General features: G+C 38.2%; 1 protein-coding gene across 1 annotated transcript in view; it reads right to left on the reverse strand.

Moving 5' to 3' along the window:
- Window positions 1-6,119, reverse strand: part of CPLX4 (complexin 4) — a 30,147-nt gene extending 24,028 nt beyond the window's left edge. Inside the window, exons 1-2 of the mRNA XM_006087149.3 lie at window positions 5,942-6,119; window positions 234-321 (exon numbers count right to left, since the gene is read on the reverse strand). Of these exons, the coding sequence (XP_006087211.1) occupies window positions 234-321; window positions 5,942-6,108 (255 nt within the window). The 5' untranslated portion in view covers window positions 6,109-6,119. The remainder of the gene's footprint in view (window positions 1-233; window positions 322-5,941) is intronic.
- Between the last annotated feature and the right edge of the window lie 5,787 nt (window positions 6,120-11,906).

Consider the following 11,906-nt stretch of genomic DNA (forward strand, 5'->3'; position numbering starts at 1 on the left):
CGGGGGGGGGGGGGGGGCGGGGCGGGGTGAGGGCATGAGTGGGGGGTGGGGAGACAAGAGACAATGGGGGGATAAGGACACATATGTAATACCTTAATCAATAAATTAAAAATAAAAATAATAAAGTTAGCATTATAGATTGCAAAAATAAATAAAATAAAAATGTCTTTTTATGCAAAAAAAAAAGAAAGAAAAGAAATGGTTGGATGTGTATTGTGTTAGGAGTGTCTCACCTTTGGAAGTCTGTACTTTTCTCTGAGATGAACTCGGAGGCATGCCCTCTCTGCCTTTTTTTGTGTAAATGAAGCATCTCTTTCCATCCTAAAAGGAAAAGAATAGAAGAAAGTATCAGAGGGTGTAGAGCAGTGGTTCTCAACCTTCCTAATGCTGCGACCCTTTAATACAGTTCCTCATGTTGTGGTGACCCCCCCAACCATAAAATTATTTTTGTTGCTACTTCATAACTGTAATTTTGCTACTGTTATGAATCGTGATGTAAATATCTGATATGCAGGATGTATTTTCATTGTTACAAATTGAACATAATTAAAGCATAGTGATTAATCACAAAAACAATATGTAATTATATATGTGTTTTCCGATGGTCTTAGGCGACCCCTGTGAAAGGGTCGTTTGACCCCCAAAGGGTCGAGACCCACAGGTTGAGAACCGCTGGTGTAGAGCTAAGGAGTTCAGACCTGTGCTCAGAGGAGCCAGACATGGGGCTACACCTTCCAGTCCCACTGCCCTCAGACGTGGGGATGGGTTGTGGGAGCTGCATTTCTAACAAGCTCCTGAGTGACTTTCCAGCCAACTAAAACATCCAGAACTGGGGGTGCTTTGGAGGCACGTGGTATTGGGGTTGTAATATAAAGCCATTTCCCTTCCTTGTCACCCCCCACCCCCCAGGGGTGTTCCCTTCCCTGTTTGAAAGGAGGCAGCCCTTCAAAGTGAGACTGATTTCGTACTGCTCTGGGGACCACCTAACTGGACTTGTGATTATGCTGGTTTGAAATAACCTCCCTTGCTTATGATCCCAACAGAGGCAGACACCTTTGGGAATATCTGCAAAGTTCACAATACCACCTCCCCTCCCTGACCACAGGAGTGTATTCCTGGGGCTAAATTTACACACACGGCCCTGCCCTCTAGCTGGATTGGATTGGACTAAACTGGGTAAATGAAACCTCTTCTCTGGGAATTTGGCTGGAGCTGGTGGCTGGAGCTGTGACAGGTGAACATGGAGGCCATCGGCTGTTTTCCATGGGTCACCTGGTCTGGGTAATAGACTGAGGAGGGAGTTCCCTGCTGAGAAGGAAGAGCAGAGCTGCCTTGTGAGATAGAAGCAGTGGCGAGGGATGGAAAAGAGTGCTACTGGCTTCCCAACAGCTCTTTGCGTCTTGGTTTAGGTCCAGGTGGGGCCTGATGGGATTTCTGCTCTTGGGTTTGGGGAAGCATCTTTGCATGAAGCACTATTTGCATTAAAACAAACTGTTTCATTTTCAGGTGGCTAAACTGATTCCTATTCTCAAATTCAAGTTTTGAAATCATCTTAACCATGACGTGGAGGGCTGACTGCCGGAAGGGCTGGGTCTGAAGCACTCAGATTAAACTGCTCAGCACTGGGCCCTGGGCTCAGGCACCCCCTGAACCCACTGCCCACCACAAAATGTCAGGCCTGGAATAGGCAGGCAGGAGGGAGTACTGGGTTCAATCTTCTAGTTTGGGGAGGGAAACAGAATTAAATGACTTATCCAAAACATCAGTGACCTCTGGCATGGGCAGAAGCAGGTTTTTTTGTTCCTCCCAATATTTTATTATAAAAAATTTCAAACATACAGAAAAGTTAATGGACTTTTACAGTGAAACTCATGTACTCACCATCTAGATTCTACAATGAGCATCTTACTAAGACATGTATCATATATCTACCCCCCTCTAACCATTCATTTATCCATCTTATTTTTTGATGCATTTCAAAATTGTAGAAATCAGTACTCTTTCCCCCACTGCAACATGCATGACCATTAATTATAGTTATGTCATTAATTATAGTTATGTCTTTGCTTATAGTTTTATTACCTACTTACCATCTATCATCTATCTATCTATCTACCTACCTATCTATCTTTGTTCTATTGATTCTGTTTCTGTATAACACAAACTCCTATTAAGATATAAAAAACATACTGTCACCTGAGCACATTCCCTCATCCCCATTCCCAATCAACACCTACTCCCACTGTGTCCTTGCCATCTTAAATTGGTTTTGCCTGCTCTAGAACCTCACATAAATGTGACCATACACTATGCCTTCTTTTGTGTAAGGCTTCTTTCATTCAGCATAAAAAACTTTTGAGATTTATCCAAGTTTTTTATTTATCAGTTTGTTCCTTTTTATTATTAAGTGTATTCTACCATATGAATATATCACGTTTGTTTATTCATCCTGCTGCTGATGGACACCTGGGCTATTTCCGGTTTGGGGCTACTGTGAATGAGGCTGCTATGAGCATTTTTGTACAAATCTTTTTGTGAGCATGTATATTCATTTCACCTAGGTAATATCTAGGCATAGAATTACTAAGTGATAGGGTAATTGGGTTGACTAAGTGTAGTTTTATTAGAAACTGTCAGACCTTTACCCCAGTGGTTATACGCTCATACATCTCATCAACCAGAAGAATTCTATCACACTTAGACCAACTTTTGGCATTGTGTCTTTTTAATTTTAGCCATTTTGGTATGTGTGTAATGGTACCTTACTGTGATTTTAATTTTCATTTCCATGACGACTAATGATAATGGGCTTTTTTTTTTCCATGTATTCATTGGCCATTTGTATATCTTTGTGAAGTATTCGTTCAACTCTTTTTAAAAAGTATGTTTTTACTAATTTCAGAGAGGAAGGGAGAGGGAGAGATAGAAATATCAATGATGAGAATCATTGATGGACTGCCTCCTGCATGCCCCACACTGGGGACTGAGCCCACAACCCAGGCATGTGCCCTGACCAGAACTCGAACCGTGACCTCCTGGTTCCTAGATTGATGCTCAACCACTGAGCCACGCTGGCCAGGCTAGAAGTTATTTTTACATTCTAGATCCCAGTACTTCATCAGACATGTTTTGCAAATATTTTCTATATTTGCGGCTTGCCTATTTATTTTCTTAATGGTGTCTTTTGATGCACAGAAGTTTTTAATTTTGACATCAAATTTATCACTTAAAATTTGTATGGTAATTGCTTTCAGAGTCATGTTTAAAAAATCTCTGCCTACTTCCAAGTTGCAAAGATATTCTATGCTTTTTTCTAAGTGCTTTTATAATTTTATATTTTGGTCTGTGATGCATATCAAAGTTCAAGTTACAAGCATTACTGTAGCAATTGTACCATAGCTAAGATAAAGATACATTTTAATGTAATTAAGAGCCATGGAGGGATAAGCAGATAGCTGTTTTATTTAGACTTTTCCAAATGTTTTCTGTTTAGGTGTAGACTTCTTTCAGTATTAATGTTATCAGTAGTGAAAAAAATCTGAAGATAGAAGTAAAATAAAAACGAATGTGCAGTAGAGTGCATTGTTAGGTAGGTTTCAGATTACAATTAGTGGAGTCAATCCCACAACTTTTCTAAAATGACGAGGACAGGTTTAGAAGGTTTCTATTTACTAGTATTCATTTTAATGATTGCATGTACTATGATGTCTATAGCTCTCTCTACCTGAAACTTGTGATGAACCATTTTGATGCCCACTTCTTTATGTTGTATTTTTGGCAATGAAGCTCTTGAAAACTCAAGCAATGTACTATGGACTAGAAGTCATGGTTCTTGCCATGGAGAAGTAGGCTGGTCCCATTGTCTCATTAATATTTCTTACATTAGATGACTACATAAATTTATAACATACACACACACAGAGTAGCTGGCAAATAACCCAATCCAATAAATAACAATATCATATGGGTGTTTTGGTCTTTGATCTGTCCAGATATAAAATTAAGGAAAACCAGGACATTAGTTAATCAAACAGATGCCATATCTGTGAGCAGATTCATTACTGAGACATATTAAATATTTTAAAAGATCAGGTGTATAGTCTAAATACCCAACCATTTTGCCCAGCCGGTATGGCTTGGTGGTTGAGCACTGACCTATGAACCAGGAGGTCACATGGTTCAATTCTCGGTCAGGCACATGCCCAGGTTGCGGGCTCATCCCTGCTGGGGGATGTGAAGGAGGCAGCCGATCAATGATTCTCTGTCTTCATTGATGTTTCTATTTCTCTCTCCCTCTCCCTTTCTCTGTGAAATCAATCAATCAATAAATACCTGACAATTTTCCTTTTATAAGCCCACTTGAGCTGAGAATTTGGTGCTATTGTTCTATTTCTATTTCTTTATCATACTTGTTTTTTTTACATGCCATAGGAAAAACTAGACAATATTCAAGGAATGCTGCTTTATTTATTTTTTTTGCCCAAGCATTATCTTAGCATCAACATCACTTTTGTGGTTGTATTTACTTTTTAAAGCTGACTTTCATTTACTGCAGAGTCAAGCTAATTCCAGTCTAGATAGTTTCTAAGCCATGATTTCTTTCAGAAAAAATACAATAGACAAGGTTTCCATTAAATGTAGGTCTTTGTACTTAGTTTCCTCCAGGTCATTAAGCTTTTCACTTATAATCACCTTAGCAATAGGACTTAGGCAACTCTTATGTAACTGATCGTTAGCAAAATAGCCATAGTGGCAAAAATATTCTTCTTTTGTAACATATACTGAACATTGAACCTCAAGATAAATGTTTCAATTCTTACTTGATTACTAAAAGACTCTTAAATTGATTCAACCTTGAACTTAAAAAAATTACATATAGATTGCACTTATTTAAAGATCAGTCTTTTGTAGTGAAAAATTGTTGGTGATATTCACATTCCATAACACACAACTAAAATATTATAAATATCTTATTTTTATTACATTTTATATAGCCATCAGAATGTCCTTAATTTTTGGAGGTATATGGCTGAATAGGGGTGAAGTATGATGATTCCTGTAATTTTCTTTAAAAGTTGTTCTATCTATCTATCTATCTATCTATCCATCCATCCAACTAATCTATCTATAAGCAAATATGTTATAATATCATATGCTCTGGCCAGTGTGGCTCAGTTGATAGGAGCATCGTCCCATATATCGAAAGGTCACAGGTTCGATTCTTGTCAGGGCACATGCCAGTTGGTTTGCCTGCAGGAGGCAACAGATTGATGCTTCTCTCTCACATCAATGTTTTCCTCTCTCTCTTCCCCTCTCTAAAAATATCAATGAAAGTATCCTCAGGTGAGGATTTAAAATCTATAATAGGTATATATGGGTATTCATTATACTGTTCTTTTCTGTATCTTTAAAATTTTCATAATACACAGCCCACAAATTTATTCATAGTCTGAAAAGCAAGTCACGTTGTGCTTTCTAGGCTTTTATTTGCAACATGTGAGATCAAGATGGCTGCACTAAATGTTCTTTAAGGCCCTCTTCCAGGTGCCAAGTCTGAATTCTTACAATTTGAAAGCTTTCTATGTGCTAGGAGGGTGAATTTCAGAAAACCGATAAAGATAGGCTCACATTTTTTCATGCGAATATTTAAATTGAGGTTGATTACAACGTGCCCTGATCAGAAAGTGTTAAGCTGTTTAAAAACAGCATATAGATTCACTTTTTCTTTTTCATTTCTATTCATGCAGGTAGGATATAGTAACTGCTGATGCTACAAAACTGTTCACTTTAGCAGAACACTTTCACAAAGGTTGGAGGCAGACAGACAGCACAAGGAAAGGCATCTACAGAGCAAAGAGAAGGATACTAGGGAACAGGTGAAGGTAAGGCCGGCAGGAACTCCGTTTTGTTTTTAAAGGGAAATGAAGTAACAGATACTCACTTATCCTCGATCATTTGCTTCTGATATTCCTCATATTCCTCTCTGGTCATCCCTTGAGCTGCGGCAGCATCCGAGGTCCCTCCTTCTTCTTTATTTTCTTCAGACCTGCTACCAAATCCTAAATTCTTTACCTGGTTACTTATCATAGTTTTCATAAAGAAAGCCATTGTTTCTGCTGCAGAAAAAGAAACCCAAAAACTCAGACTAAACCTGAAGAAGAGAAAAAAGACAAACTCTCCAAATATCTTCAATGACAGCCAGGCCTTTAAGAGCAAAGGGCTTTGCAGGGCCTCATGTCCTCAAGGGCGTCCTGATGGAGAAGAGTGGTTTGCAGCTGTAAGCTGGATTAGAGGCGAGCTACCTCGGATGCAGGGGCAGATGGTTCAGATTATGGAAGCCTACAATCAGATGGAACCGACTACTTCCTGAATTAATACACTAAGCTAATTTCAGAGGGAAAAATCCTTCCCATTTTCTACCCTCCCTCCTCACCCACTTCTAAGTTCTATATTATGCTAAGCACATCCAGAGTTCTTCAATTAAATTAGTCTGACATTATATGGCTGTAGTGCAATTTCCAAATTCTAGCCCAGAGCATGTCCTATTGAAAAGTGAGTCCAATGAGACTCAAAACCCAAAATGCTTCATTAAGCAAAAATAATCCGTTGATCCATCATTTTATGTTATTGGACTTTGTGCTATGCAAGGATTTGCCTTTGATTTGCTTGGATTCTGTCCTGCTTCGGTGGTTACTGTGTCCCATACATAAACACTTAACTGGGGCAAGTCCAAAGGGACTGCCAGTGGGTCCTTAATTTACATCTGGAAGGTTCTCCCAGCCTTCTGCACTGAAATGGTGCACGCCTGCATGGAAGTGACGCTCTGGACACTTTCGGTGCTCCCATCCTGAGGGTAGGGACGTATAGGTCACATCATTGATGTGATGGGTCGCCTTCTCTTACATACAGTCCACTTTCTGGGTGCTCTTTAAGCTCAGTGGTGTACAGTACTTGGAGAAAACCTTTGACAATGTCTAGTCATACAGCAGATTCTCAATGGTTCTGGTTTTCCTCAGGTCAAGGGAGGAATCTAGTACGGCTAAGACTTTAATCTACATTAGTATCTTTCTAATTAAAGCATTCCAAAGCAGGGGTGAGGAGGAGATGTAGGCTATTTTTTTTTAATCTTTATTGTTGAAAGTATTACATAGGTCCTCCTTCCCCCCCACCCCTACCCCCCCAGCCTTTTCTGTATCCATGGGTTATGCATACAAGTTCATTGGTTGATCTCTTCCCACCCACCCACCCTTCCCTGCCTTCCCTCTGAGGTTCAACAGTCTATTCATGTTTTTTGTCTCTGGGTCTATTTTTGATCATCAACTTATTTGGTTCATTAGAGTCCACATATGAGTGAGATCATGTGGTACTTATCTTTCTCTGACTGGCTTATTTCACTCAGCATAATACTCTCCAGGTCCATTCATGCTGTTGCAAATGTTAAAAGAGTTTTCTTTTTTTATTGCCGCATAGTATTCCATTGTGTAAATGTACCATAGTTTTTTTATCCACTCATCTGCTGATGGGCACTTAGGCTGTTTCCAAATCTTAGTTATTGTAAATTGCGCTGCTATAAACATAGGGGTACACATGTTCTTTCTGATGAGTGTATTGAGTTTCTTAGGATATATTCCTAGAAGTGGGATCACTGGTCAAATGGGAGTTCCATTTTTAAGAGATAAGGGCTAGCTGCAACCTATGCCTATTTTGTAGACATGAGCCCTTCCAGGAAACAGATGACTATCCTTCAGATTGTACAGAACTGTCATCTGCAGTTTGCCTAAAATGCTTGTTTTATATACTTAAAGATCTGCTTTCTCTTTTGCTGACCTATTTAAAATTTTTTATTTCCCATAACAATGACTATTTGTTGAGATCTGTCCTATTATAATAGTTTTGGTCAGAAAGTGAAATTCCCCAAAGTCACATGAATTTGGTAGGTCTGACAAAACAAAAAACCAAAACAATAAAAATTTCATTATATTTTGGTATAAATTATTTATATTGATTAGAGAATCTTTTAAAATTTCACTTTATTAGGAATTAGGAAATATTAATGGTAATGGTGTCAATTCTAAACTAAAACCAGTTTGTAAAGCAGCCTCTCCCTGTCCAGTCCTTTTGTGTGTGTGTGTGTGTGTGTGTGTGTGTGTGTGTGTGTTGGGGGCAGTGCCAAGCATTAGAGACCCTTAGGTGGTAGCTACACCAGTGTGGAAACTGAACACTCTCGGGCATTGCTTTGTTTCATGAAGTCAAGTCTCTCATTGTCTTCCCAAAAGATAATTCCATTGAAAATGGGGTGTCTTTGGAAACTTTTTAATCCTTAATTACAATGGCCTTTCTACTTGGGACATTCAGTAACTGTATTTGCTGCTGTGTGTAGAATCATTCATCCCTCCAGAAAGGGAAAATAAATGGGACCACTAGGTGTTACCCCTCCAAAGGCTTCTCATGCTCCTTGAATAAACCCCAGATGTTCACTATGGCCTGCAAGGCCATGTCCCAGTACCCCCAAAAGTGTCTAGCTAGGGCCTTCAGAGCATCTAGTTTCCACCATACAGCCCCTGCAAGCTCACTAATCAAGCTTAAGTTTCCTTTGATTTCTTTTAAACCCATCTAATTTATTTAAATCTTTTATTTTATCCAATATTCTCAGAAGAGGGGTCCATTTCCTTAGTCTACCATTTTCTGACACCACTTTATAAAGATTCTCTTTTACATGCCACCAACCATGGGGGAGAGTATTATGAGGAAACTGAAGGTCTTCTTTACTGAGTGGCGGAGCCAAAATTCAAGCCCAGATGTCTGACACAAAGCTCTACTCTTTCCTTCTTATACTGCATGACTCTCAGAATTGGAATTACTTGGTTAAATGGTGCTTGCTAAAAAGATTAAAAGATTTTTTTACTGCCATTAATAATGAATGACTAAGATTCCAGATTAATTATACTTTTAGCAGTATTTGATTATTAAGAGTAAAAACATCAAATACATTATTTTAATTAATTTATATTTTTCATTATCAGCAGGGTTAGCATTTATCCATGACCATATCTACCTCTTTTCTTTTTTATTTATTTTATTTTAAAAAATATATTTTGTTGATTTTTTACAGAGAGGAAGGGAAAGGGATAGAGAGTTAGAAACATTAATCAGCTGCCTCCTGCACACCCCCTACTGGGGATGTGCCCGCAACCAAGGTACATGCCCTTGACTGGAATCGAATCTGGGACCCTTCAGTCTGCAGGCCGACGCTCTATCCACTGAGCCAAACCAGTTAGGGCTCTTCCTCTCTTCTTATGCTCCCATGTGTTGATTCCGCAGGTGATACGCCACCCAGGGCTGAGCATACAGTGTGTCATAAATGAAATACTATCACAAATCAGGGCCTATTTGGAAAATAAATACCTACCGATTACTGGAGAACAATGAAGGAAAAAGTAAATTTACTAAAATATTTCTTTATTTGAATAAGGTCAATGTCATTTCTTGAATTCCAGCTAGCATCAATAACAATCAGAAAGAAAAAAAAAACACTTGACAAACTTTTATCCAATTAAAATTAACAGTGGGTAGAAAATTCTTTTAAACTTTTAAAGAAATATATTAAACAGGCAACATACAGATCTAAAAAGTTGCAAGTGGTGATTTCACATTAGATCGTATAAATAAAATAATCCCCAATATAATCACTTGTTCATGATCTCCCTATGAAAAGCACATGGCAGGAAAAGATCACATCTGAATATTCACAACTCTCACGTTGTCACAGACACCGCGTCTCTGAGATGCAGCGGACCTGGCAATCCCTTATTCAAGTAGTTTCTGTTTTCCCCAAGTTATCAAAAAGTACAATTGTCTGAGATAAAATGTCACAAAAATCGCAATCAGGAACGCAAAAAGCTTTAGCAGGCAGACATGAAGATGGGAGTTTTCATGGCCTGACCATGATCTGAAAATGATTTTTAAGTTTAAAAGCCATCAACTAAAGTAAGAAGAGCTACAGGCAACAATGTGGGTTTAGTTTGTAGCTGCTACTAAACCAAGAGTTTCTGTAAAAAGAGCGTTAAGTAAACTGTGAGTATAAAAGACTCAGTGCACGTTGCTAATATAGTTGACAACAAAAGTTACATTATGTGCTCAGCTCAGCTTTAAGCCAACAAAACAATACTCATTTTCCTCCACTCCCCTTCTTAGTGGTTCTCAAAGTTAGTGTGCTCAGGATCACCTGAGGCGCCTGTTGAAAACAGATTTTGAAGCCAACCCCTGAGTTTGGGTTTGGATGAAGCCCTGGGATCTGCATACTTAACAAGCACTCCAGGACCCGAAGGTCCATGGACCACACTGTGAGAAACACTGATATCCCTTTAATACGTAACAAAAAAACGGTTTATTGTTTGTGGTTTCACAGGAAAGTTTCCAGCTGCATAAAACATCTAAACAATTAGAACACAAATAGGCACATTAAGTAAGGGTGTCAACCATTATGTAATTGCATTTCTTTTTTAAAGTGGCATCATAAGCATGATTTACAGTATAATTTAAAAATCAATTTTGTTTTAATCCAAGGCACCTGTAAAATACTTGCTGGTGTGAGACAAGTTAACAAATTCAATTATACAAAAACAGTACAGAAATGAAAGAATCCTGGCAGTGACTGATTTTTCCACAGAGCAAATACATTTTTCTTCAGAAATGAGCTCAAGTCAATTGTTTTGAGGAAAATAAAACAAATTTCAATTAATATGATCAACACCTGTGCAAACTGCTTTGCCAAGTAATTTTGAGCAAATTAAATTACTAAGCAGAAAAGAGTCATGCTCGTGATCTTTCATAACAGCTGTCTTTGTTTCTATTAGGATGGTCAGAATGACTCCTCCCGAATTTCAGGCTGAAAATATACACTGCATAGATTGGTATTCCTCACTAAGTCCAGGCACGTGTGACCACGGATTTGTAATACTGAATATTTGGAAGCCTTTTATCTCAAGAGGATTTCCCAGTACATAGTCTACAAACTAAAACACTCTTCTGAAAGTATTAATTTTTTTTTATGAAATAAGAGTAAATTCTGTGATGATGTCTTTCAAACATGAATTCAAAATGTTAACAGTACCAGGAAAAGCACGATGGAAGCATTTTCTACATTGAAGTGACTGAACTGAGTCAGTAATCATTAGAATATTCTCGTTCAGTGTTCTAGGAGAAATGCTAACATAAAAAGCAATGTTAGGACTGTTTGCATATGTAGCTCAAGTTAGGTACTGCTAACATGTAGAGTTCTTCAGAGTCTTTGTATAGATTTTAAGCAGTCAGCTCAATCTGTAAATGACATTTCAGAATAAACTTATGAAGGCTTGGAAGAATTAAATAGCACTACTTTACAAAACAATATTATTTTGGATTCTACAACAAATGAAAGATAACCACTTTAGCTAAAAGAGATAAAGGTATTTGGAAGCCAGCAAAAATAAGTCTACATCAGCTGTGAAAACAAAATGAAGTGCATTTTATTTTGTTTTAGTCTTTTTCTTTTTAAGTGCATTTTTAAAATGTCATTGACAGACTGTTTCAATAATGCCCAGGATTCTGTACAAAGTCTACCTCAACTCCTTCCATTCTGACATTTCAAGGTCAAGCTTACTAACAAGTACTTCACAATATCCTCAGTTCTGGCACTAAAAGAAGGGAATCAGAAGTATTAACTCTATTTCTCAAATTCTGCCTTCAAAAATCTTAACACTGCTCCTACCCAGCCTGCTTGACGTACACAAGCATGCAGAGTCGGCAACATGTGGCTATATGAAGTAATGTAAACTAGGACGTCACGTGGGTTTTGTGAACTAAAATATCCTTCAAACGTGCAACCTGAGCTGAATTTACAAGCTGCATAGGAGGGGAGAAGTTCC

The sequence above is a fragment of the Myotis lucifugus genome, unplaced genomic scaffold (genome assembly GCF_000147115.1).
Source record: "Myotis lucifugus unplaced genomic scaffold, Myoluc2.0 scaffold_36, whole genome shotgun sequence".
NCBI lineage: Eukaryota > Metazoa > Chordata > Mammalia > Chiroptera > Vespertilionidae > Myotis > Myotis lucifugus.